At 32.0% G+C, this 21,879-nt stretch overlaps 1 protein-coding gene and 1 non-coding gene across 2 annotated transcripts; one reads left to right on the forward strand and one right to left on the reverse strand.

The window, feature by feature from the left end:
• Positions 1-987: 987 nt before the first annotated feature.
• TRNAQ-CUG (transfer RNA glutamine (anticodon CUG)) lies at positions 988-1,059 on the forward strand. Its single transcript has one exon. It is a non-coding gene; the product is annotated as a tRNA-Gln (tRNA).
• A 178-nt stretch (positions 1,060-1,237) lies between these two features.
• LOC110645482 (probable LRR receptor-like serine/threonine-protein kinase At2g16250) lies at positions 1,238-8,379 on the reverse strand. Its single transcript, XM_021798674.2, has 4 exons — positions 5,645-8,379; positions 4,426-4,554; positions 3,491-3,513; positions 1,238-2,318 (listed from the first exon to the last, which is right to left on the reverse strand). The coding sequence occupies exons 1-4, from the start codon at positions 7,588-7,590 to the stop codon at positions 1,702-1,704; spliced, it is 2,715 nt and encodes a 904-aa protein (XP_021654366.2). The 5' UTR covers positions 7,591-8,379; the 3' UTR covers positions 1,238-1,701.
• Between the last annotated feature and the right edge of the window lie 13,500 nt (positions 8,380-21,879).

Here is a 21,879-nt window from a genome sequence, read left to right on the forward strand (position 1 = left end):
TAGTATAAAGACCTCATACTAACATTATGCATTGGCTGTGAGGTAAATAGGAAAGGGGAAGGGAATGAAATATTTTTAAAGGGAGGGAAAGAGAAATTATTTAAAAATTAAAAAGTTGAATGAAGGGAGGAGAGGGAAATGTTTTATTGTGTTTGGATGATGAAGAGGAGAAAGGGGAGGGAGGAGATTTTAATACCAAAACAAAAAAACTAAAAACTCATTAATACATGTTAAAAAATGAAAATCATCTATATTAAATAAAATTATAACAAATTTATTCTTCTATATTGATTTTTAAATTTAATTTTATTATATGATTTGTATCCTAATTAATTACAAGAATAAAATATCATTTTATTAGAAAAATTATAATAACTTAATTTAATTGGTATTGTTTTTAGGATATATTTAGTATAAGTTCAACATCATATGAAAACGAATTTAACAATTGTTAAATTAAATATTTACATCGAGATGTGTACATGATTAATTAAAATATGTATGTAGAGTGTACGAATTTAAAAAGCGAGAATTTAGTGACCAAGAAATAGAGACAATGAGAGTAAAAAAATGAATTTTTTATATTACATAAGTTGAAATTTGAAAAATTTTAAGAATTCAAATAGATAAAAAGAGAGGATATAAAAGGTATAAAATTTAAATTTCACCATTATCAAGATTACATTATTTTTAATTTATTTAGTTTAAAATGCTCTCTCTTTATTGTACTTCTCTTCATTTTTTAACTTTAGAAACATTTGCTTTATATTAATTAATTTATTTTAATTATTTGTATAATTTAATAATTATTGCATAAAATAATTAAAAAAATTAATTAGATATTGTAGAATCTATTAATTATTTAATATAATGTCTATTATTCTATGCATTAAAAATATATTATTTCATTTTAAAAAAATAAAATAGCCTAAAGGCTCGTTGGTTATGAATTATATATAGATAATTGACGCCAGAAAAATCAAACCAGGTCCCATGGTCTAGTGGTCAGGACATTGGACTCTGAATCCAGTAACCCGAGTTCAAATCTCGGTGGGACCTTTTTTTCATTTTTCAATATATATAGTTTAAATTTTGTTAACCCTTATGATATTTGCCATGCATTTAAAAAAAAATTTTTACCAAAGGTAAGGACACTCCCAACTTGGAATGCTCAGAAGGAAGGGAAGTATCAAACCCATGTCAATAATCAGGACAATCATTGTGGAGACTTGGATCAGAAAATAACCAAAAGTATAATCTCTGTGAATTTTTTTTTTTTCCTGTCAATGTTTCTGACAATGATACCCTCATTTGAATGATAAAATCCTTGACAATTACACTTTACATGGCAACAAAAAAAAGACCACAAGCAAAGATCAGTTACAGATATAAATGGATGCTTGTTAAAACAAGCTTTCAAACGAATGATCACCATTACTGCAATTAGCGACCCCATTTTCTTACAAAATCTTTCCCAATCCAATTTTATCCACCACCTAACACTGCTGCCCTGATACAAAATCTTCACAGAAGACATGCACCTTTTTAAACACCTCCAGCTGATATACAAAAATGTCTCCAGACCTTGACCAACTGCAAAAACATGGGCAACAAACTGGGGTACCAACAATAACATGCAGGCACTCGAATGGGAAGCCTGCTGTATTATTAACAAAGAATCAAGAACAATCAACATCTCTGCTATTCCTGACCTAGTCTCTCTACATCTTGCACATCAGATGATGGTTCAGGGAAAATCTCCCTGGATTGCCGTCTATGCGAGGATGAATGTTCACCACCACCATTTTGGCCACTTCCCTGTGAATTTGAGGTTCCTGAATGTTTAAAACTACTTCCTCCTTCTGGTATAGTACTGGAGCCTGCAGGAATCACTGCCACATCAGATGAGCTACGCCAACTACCAAATAGAGCAGCATTCCAAGAGCCTCTGGAAGATGTTGTTCTAAGCCTTGCAGAACTGGAGTTTTCTTCCCTTACTACCTTTAATGGATTTTCCAACGCCTTGAGGATGTATCTCATGAGTGGTCGCCTAGAAGGCTTGGGATTGAGGCAGGACCTGGCAACAATGGCCATAGCCCAGACTTCTTCCAACAAATCTTCATCAATGATCAAAGATGGATCCACAATTTTTGTCACAAGTTCCTTGTCATAAATGCTGATGTATGGTAGCATCTGGTCTAACCATTCTTTCAGCTGGGCTTCACTAGATGCACTCATGCCCAGCTTTCCCGTTACCAGCTCAAGTAATACCTTCCCAAAGCAGTAAACATCATAGGCACATGTTGCTGTCACTGAACCTGGTCATGTTTACACAGAAGTGAAATTCAGAATAAGTATGGGAAATGAAGGGCAATTTTAAATCATATAAAATAAAGCTCCTTTAGCAAAGAAGGATTCTGAAGCTTCTAAAAGTTTCTTTCCCATTTTGCTAGTTAGCTGAGCTCAAACAAATCTATAAGACTCCTTGAGAACCAATGGTCAAAATTTTATATCATCTTCAAGAGCATTATTTGGAGCAAGCAAATGTGGAAGAGCATATCATTTTTTATCAAAATTGGCCATCAAACCAGATTAAACAATGCCTGAACGTATCTCAAACAAAGGCAAGCAATGGCCTCCTAGCCACATCAAAAGGCTTCAACAGATCACTCTACTTTGTTTAACAGTCACAGCAGAGTACTAAAAACTTCTCCACAAACAGAGGTCCTACATCAAAAACTCTGTTTTCTTTCTCATACTGCCATATGCATGTGGCATAGGAACCAACTAGGACCAACAAACTTGGCTTAACTACTTGCACACCACTGATTACACAAACCAACAGAGGCTAATAATCTCAAACAAGTTGAAAATACTTGCAAATGCATGTTTTGGACAAATAACTTCCAAACTCTTCTTGAAAGAGTTGTTGCATCCAAACAAGTAAGCTATCTTACTGATCATAAGCATCAAAGAAATGAAGTTCCAAGCACCCCTTGCAAGGGCTCTTTGATAACATAATTCACATTGATTTCAGACTCCAAATATTAATTGTTAATTATCTTGGATTTGATCCAAAGAAAAAGGCACAAAATTTCATCTCCTGGGCCACACATATCAAACCAATGATGCATGGACACCAAGGCCACCACATAATAGCACAGAATGATATCGAAAATATCTTACCCTTCATTTGAAAAGAAGATAATTATCATTTTTGTTGCCTCTAGGCTTCAACTAATATCCCACTGCTACAAAAGAATCATTTAAGACATTTTACCCGCTTCAGCTCGTAATATTGTTTTTTGTTTATCTATGTCTAAACCACAGTTGCTTAAATAACATGTGGGATAAGAAGCTACTTAAGGTTTGAAAATTAAGAGTATCACAGCAACAATACAGCTATTTCTGGTTAGATGGATCAATATGAAGGCTGAGTTGCAGACATTAAACAAATGAAAGTGTACTTCAAACCTATATCTCTACGTACCAGAAGTGCCTTGTTCCGATGACCTGCACATAGGAAAAAAATCCATAATGAAAATCTTGATTAAGCTAAATAAGCATGCAACACGTTAACACTTTAAAAAAATTGACACAATAGGTAGAGATTATGTGGTACAGTTGTGCCCTAAATATGGGAGAAGGAAGTTAAGGTCCATTTGGATAGATAAGGAATTGAAATGATAAGGTATTTAAATGGCAATATTTGAAATGAAGAAAAAAAACTTTGAATTATGCTTTGACCTTTTAAAACTGGCTCCTGATCTGCTAAAAAAAGGAACTTCATTCAGTGGATGGTGTAAACACACAAAATTCAAGTTGACAATTCTGTAGAAACTATATTGCATGGGACACATACACAGCATGCAACTTATGCTTAATCACATCCAAACAGAAAGAGACTATATTATTTTGTAACTATACCACAGAATAATTCTTGCCTATAGTTTCCAAAATATATTGTGTCAGAGAAGAAACCTAGGGATCAATAAATTTCCCTCCCTAATATTAGTGGCAAGAAGATAGATTTCACTGAATAGTCAAACAAAGGAAGTTATCTGAGCTTACAAAAATAATGGTGTTAAAACACTTTAAGCATCATGAACAACTAAATTTAATCCACTAACTATGGAATATCTTACTTAAAGCAACAGGTAACATTGAAAGCAAAATGTCAGAGACATGGCAACTAAAGCAGAGGTATCTAAAAGTTGAAAAGACAAAATACAGATTCATTTACCATAAGAAACAAAAAAAATTAACCACTTTAGTGTTTCATGTAATTTAACATGTAGAAGAGCCCAATGCAAGCGTAAAAATCCAAGAAAAAAAAATTAAATAATAAACTATACATAATATTGATACAGGCTAGGACATAGTATGAAAATGGAAAGATAGAGGCAATTTTAAATAAATACTCACTGTGGCAATCGCAGCAACCTGGTAATCCTGCTTTGATGAGCATCCCCTTCTTGAGGACAAACTTCACTTAGGCTCCCAAGCCGTACTTCAAATTTATCATCAAGGAGTATACTGCTTGCTTGAACATCTCTTCAATGAACCAAAAGAAAGACATTCATTGATTACACCAGTAGCACAACTTTTTCAACTTTTTATGATGTAATGTAAGCTAGTGAATCATTTGGCCATACAACCAAAATAGTGTGAAATTGGGTCACAAACACACGAAAAAAGAAAACTAATCAATTTAAATAAAAAAAAAAAATCAAAGCAGCTCATGCTTTAGCTTCACATTTTTCTTCTTGGATTTCCAAATCCAAACTTGCCTATTTTTTACCACTAAACTATTACCAAAGCCCAAGCAATGAGTACTAGTTATACGAATTTTAATCCAGGTTGATGCAATGCAAGGGTATATTTGCAGCTTACCGCTCACCAAAGAACCATGCCACATAAATTAACCTTGATATTGAAATTTAATAACTAAATTAATTCACTTAATAGGGTTTAAGATGTGCATTTGAGATTATCCCAGATTTCATTGATGTTCAAAGGAGCATGGTGGACCACATAACCAAGCATATCCCATCCAGACTTGCCTAAACAATATGTAGAAACTATTTAAGAACTTTTGCCAATATATTGATATGACAATACATTTCTCCAAAGCATGATTTCACTTTAGCGCTTACACATGGAGTTGCACATAATCTTTGCCATAACTCCTGCTAAAGCAGCTGTATCATTAGTTACAACTTCATCTTAACTTCATAACTGACAAGTGGTTATGAATGCAAGTCATAGATTGTACAATAAAGGGGTTTAAACTTTTAATGTTGGCTGTCTAAGTCTTTAACAAAAGAAAATTACATTATTACTTTTGCAAAATAAAAATGCTCATAAACAAGGCTCAACCACATCAAACTGCTGTTAGCATTAGAAATGACAAATAATAATTCAGAAGCCAGGCATTCGAGGAATTGATGAATGAGTAGTGTAGAATGATTGAAGTTGGCTACAATTATGTGATTTTTTTTCCTCAGAAAGGAGAGTATATTATGGAGACAATTGCACCAGATCAGCTAACTTATAGGAAAAAGTAGGAAGATACAAGAAAGTGGTATTATCGCTAAAGTGAGATTATGGAAAAAGGAGAATGACAAAAAAAAATAGGTCTTACCTGTGTACGAAGGGCGGTGTGCACTCATGATGCAGACAAGATAGACCTTCTGCTGCTCCTATCGCAATCTTCAATCGTGTAATCCAATCTAATGACTGTAAACTATCATCTTCTGAACTGGTTTTCCTATACAAGGAACTTGACAAATCTCCATTTGGCATATATTTGTAAACCAGGAACTTCTCGTTCTCATTCTCCAAGCAATGTCCCAAGAGGGGAACCAATCTAGGATTTGAAACTTTACTGAATAAGTCCAATTCCAGTAAGTAAGCCTCTTTCTTAATGGACTGCACATCTACTCTTTTTATGACCACAGAGATCCCATTTTCCAAGATACCCCTATAGAGATCCCCTGAGTGGCCATGTTTGATAAGGTTTGCATCACTGAAGTCAGCAGTGGCTTGAAGGAGCTGCTGATATGTGAATGTGTCCCCTAAACTTGAAAAGTTAATTGATACTTCAGGAGGCGGAGGACTGGTCCTAGTAGGAACTGGCCCAACTCCAACACCTCTTTGATTTGTAGTGCCCCTCCTACGGATGCAAATGAGCAGCAGCACTACTAGAAATGTCAAAAGAGCAATAACCCCAACGCCACCCAGAACGCTTGCTAATATGATAACCTTTTTGTTGCTCTTCCCTTGAGTCTCTCCGGAAGGAGGTTGTGTAGAATTTGGGAGTCCAAAATTGTCAAAAGTCAGGCCCCTTTCAGCATAAAAGGATGCACAATCCTGCAAACTTCTCTGATTTGACACATTTTGGAGACAATTGCTAACAAGAGAAGCATTGTTGGGCACATAATCTGGAACCCTGCCTTCGAAATAATTACCAGACAGATCAACATAACGGAACCTTCTCAGTATAGGTTTGAGAATTCCATAAAACGAATTCCCAGATAGATTCAGTACCGCAGAAATGGCATTAGCATTCAAGGTAGTATTCGGCAAGAAACCAGAGAAATTGTTGGCAGAGATATCAAGAAGGCGCAATCCGGGCATTATCCATAGCATATCAGGGAGAGCACCAGCAAAACCATTGCCCTTCAAAACCACAAACTGCAATTGACTTGAAGAAGGAAACAAGTTGACTGGCAAGGACCCAGAGAAAGTATTGTTGCCAATCAGCATTCTCCTCAAATTCCTCAACCCTCTCAAGTCTGCTGGCACTGACCCAGACAATGAATTGAAACTGAAATCAAGGTCAACCAACATACCAAGGTCCCCAAGCTGAGCAGGTATTGAAGATGATAACTGGTTACTTGAAAGATTCAAATATTGAAGCTTCAAAAGCATCCCAATGCCAGGAGGAATCGGCCCAAACAAGAAATTGGAAGAAATATCAAGCCTTGTCAAATTCCCAAGCGAAGCAAACGACACAGGAATAGATCCCGTAAGCGAATTCTTCGAAAGATCAAGAACCGAAAGCAAAACCAATTGACCCAAACTGAAGGGAATTGCACCCGTTAAATTATTACCAGACAAATAAAGACTGGTTATATTAGTTAAATTCCCTAAAGTCGCAGGAATAGCATTGCTTATACCGCAAAAACGAAGATCAAGAAGTTGAAGTGAACCAAGGCTTTGACCAAACCAATCTGGGATGGAACCAGGAAGCAAGAATCTAGAAGCGTTAAGAGTAGTCAAGTGGGTGAGATTGGCGAGCGCATCCACAGAAAATTGCGGGTTCTGTTTACCAAGCCTTGTCCTTCTAAAACCAGAAATGTTAATCCCAGAAACACTCCCGTTCTGGCACGTGATACCCGTCCAATTCAGGCAAGGATTTGCTTTTCTAGGCCACTCCTTGCTTCTTATACCCAAAGAGGATCTGAGTTGAAGTAGAGCGCCTCGTTCAAATGGCGAACTCAGTGTCTCCACTTGCTGAAATGCAGGCTGAAACTTCAACAGCAATAGCAGAAAAGCGAATGCTACTACAATTCGCTGATCCAACATGGCTTATGGGAACTGAATAACAGATTCAAATCTTCTCTTCCTCATATCAAATGTGCGCTTCTCTCTCTGTTTCACTCCAAATAGGAAACATAACGAGAAGGGTAGGAGTCACCAACTCTCAGCTGGATTAAAAACCCTTCTTTTTCTTTTGATTCTCTCCTCTTCAACAAAATTATTGGTGACCAGTCAGTATTCTCTCTACCCCCCTCTCTCTCTCTCTCTCTCTCTCTACCTACTCTCTTTGTGTAGTTCCAGTTCCCTGTTCCCCCAGTTGACAAAAGCAAGGATAAAATCATAAAAATGAGGAAATAATGATTAAAACTAATGGAGGTTAGATAGGTAGAAAGAGAAAAACAAGAACAAGAAAGAGGAAATGTGGCTGGTCAAGAATGGACCATGGACTATCACACTCTCTCTCTCTCTCTCTCTCTACTATTGCTCTTTGTGGGCTTTAAAAATGGGGTTTTTGAGTTTTTAAGCGCTGACTATTCATAAAGCAAAGAGTTTTTAGCTGCCCATCACACAAGGGAAGGAAAAACAAAAATAAGAAAAAAGAAAACCAGGAAAGATGGAAATCCAGAAACAAGGAAAGCGGCTAGTAGGCAGCAGGAGCCAGAGTCCCAGCCCGGTGATCACCCCTCTGGGCTCTGACACTGAACCCACGTCCGCCTGCCGGACTTGTGCTGGTCAATTTGACCTCCGGTTATCCCGCTCCTGCCAGCTATGCTCGAACTACTCCTCCTGACAGACTTCCCTTCTCTCCCTGTAAAAAAATACGCTCCCCTTTCCCTTGTCCTATGTATACACTCCAACGTATATATATTCACCACAATGGATTAATTTTTATTTTAATAATATTAAAATTATTTTTATAATTTTAAAATTATAAGTTAAATTTAAATTTAATTTTATTTAAATATTTTTACTTAAAGAGATAATAAATTTCTAAAATGACAAGAGGTTTATTTAATTGACTAAAATAAAATAAAAATATTACTTGCTTAGAACTCTCCGAATATAAGTTTTTAATTATTTACATTTATATTTTTTCTTTTATTAGAAGGATATGTATACTTATATTATGATGTTTATTATTTTTAAAATTTTTATTTTAAAAATATTTATTATATATTATTAATTAATAAATTTTTATTTCAAATTCTTTAATATTAATAAATTAATATAATTTTATACACATATCTTGTGATTTAACTTTATCTCTTAAAAAATAAAATTTCTCATGTCAATATTTTTCACTCATAAATTTATAAAAAATATAATGGCATAAAGTTTCATAATATTATTTTAATAAAAATCAAATTTTATTATTGAAGAGATCAAATACAAAATTACATAATATATTTATAAAATTATATATATATATTTATTTATTTATTTATGTGAGTATATTACAAGGAGTTGGGGCCAAAGGTTTTATATAGTTGTTGGTTTAGTAAGAGAGAAGCTCTAGTCTTAATGTGTAAGTGTTATTGTGTGCTCTTAAAATATATAATTTTTATATAAAATTATAAAAAGATTATAAAATATTTTTCGTACACATAAAAATAATAATTATTCTCTCATAAAAAAGTAGGCTTTCCTTACAAAGTGGAGAATAGATCTCACATGATTGGAGAGATAATACATATATACCAAATATACCTAATAATCTCTCAGATTATAGATTTTACTCCTTAAAAATATGAAAAAAATGAGAAATTATATTTGAAAGGAATATTAAAATTGTATAATTAATCCTTAATTTATGTGAATGTCAATGGTCTCACCTGTTTAAGGAATGATGGAAACAGGAGAGATTTGTTTCATTTAAGGCCTTTTGATGATTTTTTTTTTTTTTAGTAAGTAATCATGTATTTATTATCATGTATTTATATTTAGAAATTTTCTCAATTAATGTATAATAATGTGTTGTAATCTCACATTTATAATAATGGTTTTCTTTCATTAATAAATTAGAGTGCATTTATTTGCATAATTTTAGGTGTCAAATCAATAAAATTACATCAGTATAATTTGTAGTATTTCTTAATATTTTATGATTAATTGTAATTAAATTATTAAATATTTATTTCAGAGTATAAAAAAATTTTAATTTTTAATATAATTATTTTTTATATAATTAATTTTAATTAAAATTAAAATTTTAATTTTAATAATTTTAAAAATAATTTTAATATCACTAATTAACATGATCAATGAAAATAAAAAATTATATTAACAGAGGATAATTAAACTCAGTATTTATTCATCCACTGTATTTTTTACATTTATAATCTTCTCTATTAATCACAATTAATAACTTTTAAGAATTTTAATAAAATCTTATAAAAAATAATTCAAAAGAGCAATTAAATATTTTTCATTAATGTTTATTAATATTCAAATTATTTCTAAAACCGTGCAATTTCAAATTTAAATTTCAATCGAAACTAATTTTATATATATTCTTTCACTACACAGATTCACTATTTCCCCATTTCATTACTCAGAAACTATTTTGTGATTTCTATATATGGATTATTAAATTATTGGCTGAATCTATTTAAAAATAGCTAATAATTTATGGACTGAAAGGTTCTACTCAGTTTTAATTTTGATTTTAATTAAATATAATAATTAAATTTTTTACTAATTTTTATTTTTAAAAAATTAATTATGACCTAAAATTAAATTAATTGAATCAATTAATTTTAATATGATTAAAAAAATAATTTTAATCAATTAATTTTAATAATTTTAATTGTTTCATTTTAATTTATTTTCAATTCGATTTGAATGTAATATGAGAATTTGGAATGATTTGTTTAGAGAACTAGATGCGGACGGGAGTATCAATGGCTTTTGATTTAATAATATTAATAGGGTAACTTACATCCTCAGTGCCTAAATTTAGAAGTCTATAATAATGCGATATATAAACTTTAATTTATAATATAAAATTTTTTTAATTTTAATTTAATGAACACAAAATCTTTGTCAATTTCGTAATTACAAAAATTGATCTAACACGCCCACGAGAGATTATTCTGTGCTCCGATGCATATACACACTCTAAATATTTAGTTTCATTTTTTTAAAATTAAAAAAAAAATTATTTTTCTTCTCTTTAAAAGAGTACTATATTTTAATACTGTGAGTGTATATAATAATTCTTTTTTAAAAAAATTAAAATATCTTAAATACTCTTTAATAAAAATCTATTAATTTTTTACCCATTATCATTTATCTTCTCCCTCTTCTCTAGATCTCCAAATTTCTCTCTCTATCTTCTCACCCATCTCAACCTAATATACTCCTACTCCTCCTACTTTTGCTTAGTCGAGGGTTGGCTCATTTTCTATAGTAGTGGTTTTAGAGAATGGGGTTTGTGGGTATGATCAGATGATGCCCATTAGGTTCTTGCTTTGATTGGGATTATGGGTATAATCATAATGGGGGTTAGGAGAACAGGACTTTGATTGGGTTCTGGTTGAATTGGGATTGATAATAAAGCAGGGGAAAATGTTTTGCAGAGACAGAGTGTCCTTGATATGATGGATTGCAAGCAACAATTTAATGAGCTTGAATTACAGCAGCAAAGCCTCCTCTAAGCCGCTCCTCCCCAATCAACAATGAGATTTTTTTTTTTTTTTTCCAATTGAGTTTGTTTAGACCAAATGCTTTAGCAATAATGAACAACTAATTAAAAGAGAGCTACCTTTTATTGAATAACTTATCGATTATTATTGGACTGGTTAGTCTTTATCAAGGAGACAAAAACTCTAGGTGGGATATATGGTTCACATTGATAACGCGTTTATTTATTGTTATTGACAATCTAATTCAGAGACTTTACCTTTCAAAGAGACAAGTAGCTTACAGAAATTATTAAGTCACTGAGATCGCGGGTCCTTCAATTTTCTTTTATATATATATATATGGAGAGGGAGAGAGAGAAGTAGAAGAGAGTGATATAAAAACATTTGTTATATTAGTGAAGATGTAACATTTATACCCATGCCCATGATAATAAAAATTATAAATAAATAATGAAATATGTGTTTTTTTTTAATAAATAAAATATATGTAAACATGAATTAGTGATAAAAATAGATCGCTATTAAAATTATCACCATTAAATGTAGAGTTTGTATCTTTGTAAATTATAAAAAAAAATTTAAAAAATGTACTATTGAATAAATTAAAGAGAATAGGAAATATTTAAGTCTTAATTGAATTTAATTATAAAAAAAATAAGAAAATTATGAAATATGAGATTTTATTATACTTGATTACTAATTGATTTATTTAATTAGTTCTATTTATTATTATTTTTATAATTTCTCAATATATATTTTTTGCTATAAGTAAATGAATAAAATAAAAGCATGGAGTTAGTATTTACAATTGGGCATGAGTTTGTGTTCATTATTAATAGTTTGATATTATTTCTTAGGTTAGTGAGTTAAGAAAGATACAGTGGATTTAATAGTTATTGGATCACCAAAGCCAAAGATTTTTTTTTTTTTGTCTTTTTATTTTTTAACAAAAATCATGAATTTTTTATATTATTATTAAAATTATTATAGAAAAAAATATATTCTTAAATATGTTAATTAAAATTTAATTTAAAACTAAATTTTACATATTTTAATTACAATAATTCTAAAATCACTTAACAATTTTTCATACTTTTTTTTAAATACTTGAACTACAATATCTCTTACAATGGTTTTAGTACATTTATTCTTGTGATACTGCAACAAATATTAAAATTAGCAATAATAATTTTATAATAATATTAATTTTATTATTTATAAAGTTAATATACATAAACAATATGAATAATTGATATTAATGAAAAATAAAAAAAATATGACAGTAATTATTATTATTATTATTAAAAAAATTTTACAATATTAATTATTTTTGGCAATAGCATTTTTTTTGGTAACACTAAAATTTTATTATTAAAATGTCTACAATTTTTATATATTTGGCGGTAAAAATTTATGTTATTGAATCTAATATTTTCTACAGTGAAAACACAAAAAAAAGAGTGTTACTTACCAATGGCATACCCATTTCCAGCTAAGCACATTACTAATCTATGTTGTAAAATAGGTATATGGTTGAATTGTCACTTTTTTTTTCCCTTGCTTTCCCTTATTGTTTGAAGCAAATTTTGGTAATTTAATGGATTCATTAAGAATCTAATTTGGCTTTAATCTTTATCTTTGTAAACTATAAATTTTTTTTTATCAATTTTTAAATTTAAAAACATAATAAATGAAAGAATTTTATTCTTTTAATTTAAAAAAATTATTTTAAAAAACTAAAAATCAGTCTAAAAATTATATGTTATTATGTGGAAATTTAATACAATTCAATTTACTAATCTATGTTGTAATTATGTGGAAGTCACTCAATCCAATTCTCCATTAATTGCTTGAGAAATAACTAAAATACCCTTAAAATTAAATTACTTTTTTGTTTTTAAATTATGCCAAAATTAATACATATGTTTCCTGTTTTTTCATAAATCAATGGTTTAATACTTGTATTTTGACTTCGACGCTATTTGATAATATTAATTATTCTAACAGTTATTAGTTGTCAGCTATTTTACTAACTGTTAGCTATTAGCGGTTATCTATTTATATTGTGAGTTAAAACAGAAGTGTTCAGTAAAAATAACTGTTAGATTAACTGTCAAATGTAAAAATAGTAATATCATCTTATTAATCATGGTCAAACTGCTCTCTCAACCTTTAAAAATTAAAAGAGTAATTTTTTATGAACCACTTCCTCGAATTTTAAACTCTACTATTTATTATGTTACTGAATAGTATAGATAAGAGAGCTAGTGTTTTAATTATGATTAAAATATTAAATGTTACTTTAAAAGCTATTATTAAATAGGGCATTTATCAAATTTAAAAAAAAAACATTTTCTTTAAATACAGATAGAGAAACTTTTAATTTAATGGAGCAAAATATAAATGCTAAACTAATAAATTTTAAAGTATATATATATATATTCTAACATAACCCAAAAGTAAAAGACAAGTTATCCAAATTTAAATATTAAATTTTATAATTTTTAAAATACTCAATATTATTAAATGAAAGCACATTCATGGAAATCCTAACTCCAAAAAATATGATTTTGCCACTTTAATATCCAATCCTTTAACTTTCTTAAACTTCAAGCATTCAGAAGTTTTATTTATTTAATTTTTTTTTAACATATTGACAATATAAAATAGCCACAAAATTCCAAGATATAATTTTTACCTTATTAGAAATTAATGCCACTTGAATTTTAGTCAACCCTTCTATATATATAACCCATTTGTGTAGGTATCTTTTGCTTTCCTAGTAGTCCTATATAGGTCGTGTTTGCGTTCCGATTTATCTTTTATCGCCAGCAGTCGCTCTCATCCTCACAGACTTTCCATCAATCATACAATTAAACGTGAGAGGGAAACCTTTCCACTGGCAACCTTAATGACGGAAAGAAACTACAACAACGTTAACATTCCATCACCCAATTATTCTATTTAAAATTCTAACCTTCACATCTTCTTCTTCACTATTTTCTGCCGACCTCTCTTTCCTTTCTCTCTTTTTTCAATTTTTAGGTTAGCTAATTTTTTTTAATATAATATGAAAAATAAATGTCAAAATTGAAATCTCACAACCAATCATAATATTTATAAAAATATAAAATTTTTTACATAAATCGATTCACTATAAATATAAAATAAAAAATATATGATAAGATTTATTTATTAAATACACGGATATCACATGTTTATGTCTTGAATTTAAATAAGAATTTTTTATAAAAATAAATGTTAAATTTCTAAAAGATATATAAAAATATAATTTATTAAATTTCTTGTTGTAGATAAATTCATTGTAATTAAGTTTGTAATACGAAAAAGCTATATTAATTTCACAGAAAATAATCTTTTGTGAAGAATATTTTCTGAAAAATTATATTATTTTCTGTTATTGTCAAAAATTAAGTGACAAAGAAAAAAAAAATAATTAAAGACACTAATTAATCACTAATCCCTACGATATAAATGCTTAAGTGAGCCCACAAAAGAGGATTAATAACAGTTTATGTAAGCATTAAAGAAAATAACTTTCTGCTCTTTAAATAAAAAGTCAATTTTCCAAACTTGAAAAGCATTTTCCCATTATCAGAAAAATGATTTCCCCTTTTTTTTTTTTTCTCTCAAGATATGAAAAAAATTTTGAGGAAAGAGACTAAAAATGGAAAATTTTGCACTTGGAAGATATGGGTTTTCTTGCAACTTAGTTGTAAAGGCAAAGATGATGACATTTTTCCTAAGAACCATTCAAATTCAATCAAACCAATAAGATAATAAGAAATTTGGAGTTATATAGCTTTGTGTGGTCCAATTTACTATTGTTTTTAGAGTTGTAGTCAAGAATGGAACAAGTATAAATTGCTTTTTGTCAAGTTGTGAGCATATCAATTAGCTAAATAATATTGGTGAGGTCCAATATATATCCAAAGTTATAAACTAGCTAGCTTTCTATCTTCATCAAAAGCATATCAATGTGTCTTTTGGCTTATCATGAGTGGCATATTGCATCTCCCTTACAAGGTAAGTTATGAATTCCATCACAACATTAAGGAATGAATAGAAAACTAATAATAAGAACAAAAGTCTTTAAGCCTTCACTTCATATTAAAGATTTCAATACAATTTGAAAAATTAGTTTATCTTCATTTTGTTTTCAAATTTTGGGACCATATACCATAAATGAGGTATTTGATCATATTAAAGACGATTTTAGTATTATTGAATTAAAATTTATTGATACAGTTAAAATATTTTTTTATTTAAATTAAAAGTCAGATTTGAAAGATTATAAAATACTATTAGTGCACACAAAAGCAGTGTTATCTCTCTCACAGAAAAGTAAACCCTATTTATAATATGAAGAGTAAATTTTACATAATTGTGAGAGATGATGCATGTGCACCAGGTGTATCTAATAATCTGTTGCTAGATTTTAATTTCACTGATAAATTAATTATTTTGATCAATTGAATGTTTTTTTTTTTTCCTTTTATATAGTCTTCAATTTCTTATCACCCCATTAAGCTTTTTGCATCAAATTTTGGGAGAAATTCAATATTGAAATGAGAAGTTTTCCTATTACTGAAATAAGAATGAAAATACGTGAAAGGGAAGGAAAAAACCTAGTCGTTGTCCTAATAATTATTGATCTTACAACTACCAATTTGAAAATAGTTTACTAAAAATATTGCAAAGTTTGGTAATTGGTCGAATCATATATACCATAAATATTTTTGTTCCAAACTTTTTTTGTAATTCTTATGTGAATATATACTATAAAAAATATGAAATAAAAAGAGAAATTTACAATTTAGTCCCTAAATTTTATCTTATATTATAGTTAGATTTTGAAATTTTAATTATTCAATCTCTATTTTTTGAAAATTAATTATTTAATCTATGAATTTCATTTTGAATCATATTTTAATCCCTATAATTTTAATATATAGAATAATTTAGTCATTCTGTTAATGGATGAAATTGTTATAAACATTAAAATTATAAAAACTAAATTATTCTATATATTAAAATTAAAGGGACTATGTAATAACCCTAATTTTAAAATATAGATTTTATAGTTATATATATAGTATTTTAATATTATCTAGCTGATTTATAATTTATTATTATTATTATTGTAAAACTTCCATTTATATTTTAAATATTACTTTTAAACATGTTTAATAAATTATTTAGTAGCCGAAGTTTTAATTTAAATAGTTGATTTTATAAATTTATGATCAATCAATTATCAAAGCATATTGTTTCATTGTTTCTAATCTTGATCTTTTGGGTTTGATTAAATTGTTACTAACTTTATTATTATTATTATTATTATTATTATTATTATTATTATTATTATTATTATTATTATTATTATTATTATTATTATTATTATTATTATTTCATATCAAGACTAAATTTAAAGGATTTATTTATTATTATATTAAATTAAATTTAGTTTAATTATTTCATTGAGTTAAATATACTAAATAAAAATTTTAATTGTATTTTATTGTTAGTTATTTGAGTTAACTTTATATTATTTTATTTTAATGTTAAAAAATATGTGATATATTTTAAGTTTATATTATTATATATAATATTAAAAAAAAACTCCAGAAAACCTCCCCCCGTCTCTCTCTCCCCGACTCTACCACCCTCCTCACATTCTCCCTCTCATGTCCCTATCCGACCGGCCAGTATCAGTGCCGGCGAGGTATCGACGCTCCTCCTCCACGTCAAGACTGCCACCAGACGGTTGCAACACCCAGCAAGAGCCGGTAGAAATAGGGAGGAAAGAGAGGAGAGAGAGAGAGACGGTGTGAGCTTTCAAGGTCATTTTCTGCCAACTTTGGTAGCTCACTGGCATGGGAAGGGTGGCCCTCGACTCCTAGGGCCATGGGCTTCCCATCCCGACCGGCGATGTCTCGTTCCATGGAGGTTTCCGACAGTTTTTGAAGAGAGAGAAAGAGGAGAGAGAAAATGGTAGCAGCACCTTTTCGACCACTTTTCAGATGATCCGACCATCAAATCAGAAATTCGAGACCACCGATGAACTCAAGGTGATGAAATTTTCGAGATGAGAATGGCCTCGCTCCAATCGGACACCATTTGAAAAAGACGATCATTGAATAATCCAGATCACTTTGTGAGATTTTTGAACTTTTTCAATTCCTAAAAATTAAAAATAATTCATGATAATTATTAACAAGTTTTGGACTTACTTTATGTGCAATCGGATCGAGGATAGCTCACCGGCGCCAGGACGGCATTTTAAGCTGGATCCACAGCCCGTCTCAGAACGTGGTCGATATTATAGTCAATCCTAGTATTTTTAAACATTTTGGACACATTTCAGGTGTCAAATTTGACATCGGTAAACCTGAACTCTAAGTTGCTCATTTTCGCCTAATATCGATTTAGAATAAAAATTCATAAAATATTCGTGAGTGATTAGAAAATTATAATTCTTTTTGCAATAGTCTTATAACCTTATTAAGGACAGCGGGGCAAAAATTTTAAAATTTTTAGAGCTCATTTAAGTAATTTTTACAAAATATCAATTCTAAGGGCAAAAGCATAATTTTTGATTTTGTGAGATTTTGCTTGGATTGGAGGGGCCATGTGTTGTTGATGAGATATGAAGATGGGATGTGTAATTTTAGAACATAATTTGAACTATTTTGTAGGTTGGGTAGGTCTTAGATATAGGAGAGACTCTGCTGGATTTTCGGGATAAATTAGGGTGTCCTTATTTCTTTAAAATTCTTGATTTGGGTTAGCACTAATAAATTTATAACACAATTATCTAGGTGATCAGGGTTATCCATCCTTCTCCCCTCAGCTATAGCAACGACTTCTGGTCAATTAGTGAGTAGATATTGATCTTATTTATAATTTCAATATTAATTTATTTCAGACATGCTCATGCATTACTTATGCATATATGTATGTGGTTAAATATTAGGCATACCTTGTTTTGCATTTATCTTTGATGATATTGCCTTTGCTGCTGTGTTATAACAATCTGGAGCTGTGTGTGTGAGTTGGTGTATATGTGGTATTTATGGATATGGATAGGACGAGTAGACATAGCTGGAGCTTGATTCGCTGGGACCCGATCCTCATTGTGGATAAATCAAGGTAGGCATAGCTTTAAGTTGATCTTGTTGGCCTCCGTATTTGGATAATAAAAGAAAGTCTAGCTTTGAGTTGATCTCATTGGCAGAGATTGGAACTAAGAAAGTTGTGTAGGGGGATCAGCTCCCCATATACGTGTCACGACCCAACCTATGGGCCGGACCGGCACTAGGACCTGGGCCAGCCTAAAGCCCCCGAGGCCCGTAGTAAGCCTAACTGTTCATTTACCCAATTCTAAGGCCCATTTGGGCCCAATTTCAAGAAAACAAACGGACAGAGTCCGGCCATAAAATGGACTTTCCAACGGGGAGTTTTCGACTCACCCGACCTGTAAACACAATAAATACTCAATTGGGGAGCTCAGCTCACCTTCCACATACTCATCAGCATAAAAATAAATGGGAGCTCAGCTCCCTCATCCAATCCATCCAACATGCATAAAATATTAAGTTTACAGGTCCAAAAATAATAATTTAGTTTACAGACCCAAATCAAATAAACATTCCTAACACATGCGGAAATTCTAAGATTTAACAAGTTTATACAAACAGTAATAATTGACCTGCGAGGGAGAAAGCAGGTTAACCTCAAAAAAAGTATCCTCCTGTGGCCTGTAAAAATTTTTGAACAGGAGTGAGCGTTCGACTCAGAGAGTAAAATATCAATTTTAACCATAATCTCTATAACTATCTAAAACTAATGCACCCTGTAGAGTGAAATGCAACATCAACATCATTTTCACATCATAACATCAAAAAGGTAATTTGGAGCACTCACACACCCTGTAGTATCAATCATAACATATGGGAGCTGATCCCCTATCTGACTCTCTTAAATCCAACTTCAGTGCCGAATTACTCAAGCTCGGACTTCCACTTAATAACCAAATCGAGGGTCCCAGCGAATTACTCAAGCCGTGACTACCCCTCGAAGGATCGGGTCCCAGCGAATTACTCAAGCCGTGACTACCCCGTCCTATCCATAGTCCACACCACATCACACGCACGCCAACGCACGCACACTGCTCCAAATTACCACAACAACATCATGGCACTTTAACAGTTATCATGCATCATAAATCGTGCCTAGAGTTTAACTACATAAATATATGCATATAAGTGATGCATGGGCATGCTGAACATATAATAATATCGAAATTACAATTAAAATTAATATTTTACTCACAGACTTGACGATGGTCACTGAGGCGGCTGGGCGGAGGAAGAAGGCTGTCCCGGCTCACCTGACAATTTTATTACAATCATTTAATAAATTTGACTCAATACAAACAAAGAAAAAGACCAATACGTCCTAAGTCGTGCCGAAAATCCGGCAGAGTCTCCCCTATACCTAGGACCTACCCAACCTGCAAAATGGCTCAAAACACACTTCTATATTTACAATCCATATATCCACAGCTCAATCATATCACACAGCCTCTCCTGGGCCCATCAAATCAATCATCCATCACAGTATGTAATATTTCAATTTAGTCCTTATAATTGACCATTTTTGCAAAAACTGCCCAAATAAGCTCTAAAAATTCTAAAACTTTGCCCCGCGGTCCTTAGCAATATTACTAAGCTATTGCAAAAAGAATCATAATTTTCTAAGCTACCACGAATATTTTACGGATTTTTAATCCTATTTAAGCACTAGAAAATTACGTAAAAACAAGGTTCGGGTTTACCTTTGCCGATTCCGACTTCGGGAACGCGCTCGGGATGCCTGACAATGGTGGGGTAGCCAAAACCTCGATCCAATTCGGAGACTTTTCCGGTAGCTAGTCTGTCTGGCCGGAAATTCACAGATCCGGACAACTGTCAAATTTTCGCGAATTGAGGATACCTACACGAAGCCCAATAATAATATATAAAATCAGGGGTGTTACATTCTCCCCCCCTTACAGAAAATTCGTCCTCGAATTTTACACAAGGCAGAATAAAGTACATGATTGCACATTGAACAGATAAGGGTACTTGCTACGCATGTCCCGTTCTGACTCCCAGGTGCACTCTTCCACTGACTGGCTCCTCCACAAAACCTTAACCATAGGGATCTGTTTTGATCTTAGCTGTCTCACTTGGTAGTCCACTATGGCTACAGGTTGCTCCTCAAATGTCAAGTTCTCTTTTAGCTCTATTACATCTGGTTGTAGTACATGAGAAGGATCGGGAATGTATTTCCTGAGCATGGAGATGTGAAACATGGGATGAACGTGAGAAAGGTTGGGTGGTAGCTCCAACCGGTAGGCAACTGCTCCAACTCTATCAGTAACCTCAAAAGGTCCAATATACCGAGCTGCCAACTTGCCCTTCTTTCCAAATCTCACGACTCCCTTCATTGGAGAAACCTTCAGGAATACATAGTCGCCCACTGCAAACTCCACATCCCTCCGTCTGGGGTCTGCATAACTCTTCTGCCTACTGAAAAGTCAAGCTCGTTCCCTGATTAAAGGAACTACCTCTGAAGTGTACTGCACTAGGTCTACATCATGCACCTTCGCTTCCCCCATTTCCGTCCAACACAGAGGAGACCTACACTTTCTTCCATATAGTGCCTCATAGGGTGGCATCCCTATGCTGGAGTGATAACTGTTGTTGTAGGCAAACTCCACCAAAGCTAGCTGCTCATCCCATTGACCTCCAAAATCCAAAACACTCATGCGAAGCATGTCTTCCAGTGTTTGGATTGTCCTTTCGGACTGTCCGTCTGTCTGAGGGTGGAAAGCCGTACTGAAGTTCAACTGTGTGCCAAGTGCCTCCTGCAACTTTCTCCAAAACCGAGAAGTGAACTGGGGCCCTCTGTCAGATATTATGGAAGCAGGAACTCCATGCAATCTGACTATTTCTCGAGTGTAGAGTCGGGTATACTGTGCAACAGAATACGTGATCTTCACTGGCAAGAAGTGAGCTGATTTAGTTAAGCGGTCTACAATTACCCATATCGAATCATATCCTCGCGTGGTACGAGGCAACCCAGTCACAAAATCCATAGTAATCATTTCCCACTTCCATTCTGGGATAGGGAGCTCTTGCAGCTTCCCTGACGGTCTCTGGTGTTCAAACTTCACCTTCTGACAAGTCAAGCACTTGGACACAAAGTCTGCTATGTCTCTCTTCATGCCATTCCACCAGTAGCTATCTTTCACATCATGATACATTTTGGTGGAACCTGGGTGGACACTGTAAAGTGTGTAGTGTGCCTCTCGCATGATTTCATTCCTGAGGTTGTCCACATCGGGCACACATATCCTAGAACCATGCACTAGGGCGCCATCATTGGCAAATCCAAACTCACCACCTTCACCTTGCTGTACTCTTTCTATGATCTTCATCAATTGTTGGTCTCTGTGCTGGGAAACTCTAACTCTGTCCCTCAAGTCTGGCCTCACTGAAAAGTGAGCCAACAATACCCCCTCATCTGAAAGATCTAGGATTAAACCTTGATCCATCAACTCATGTACTTCCTGAATCAACGGTCTCTTCTCTGCTGAAATGTGCGCCAAACTGCCAGAAGA

The sequence above is a fragment of the Hevea brasiliensis genome, chromosome 15 (assembly GCF_030052815.1).
Source record: "Hevea brasiliensis isolate MT/VB/25A 57/8 chromosome 15, ASM3005281v1, whole genome shotgun sequence".
Lineage (NCBI taxonomy): Eukaryota > Viridiplantae > Streptophyta > Magnoliopsida > Malpighiales > Euphorbiaceae > Hevea > Hevea brasiliensis.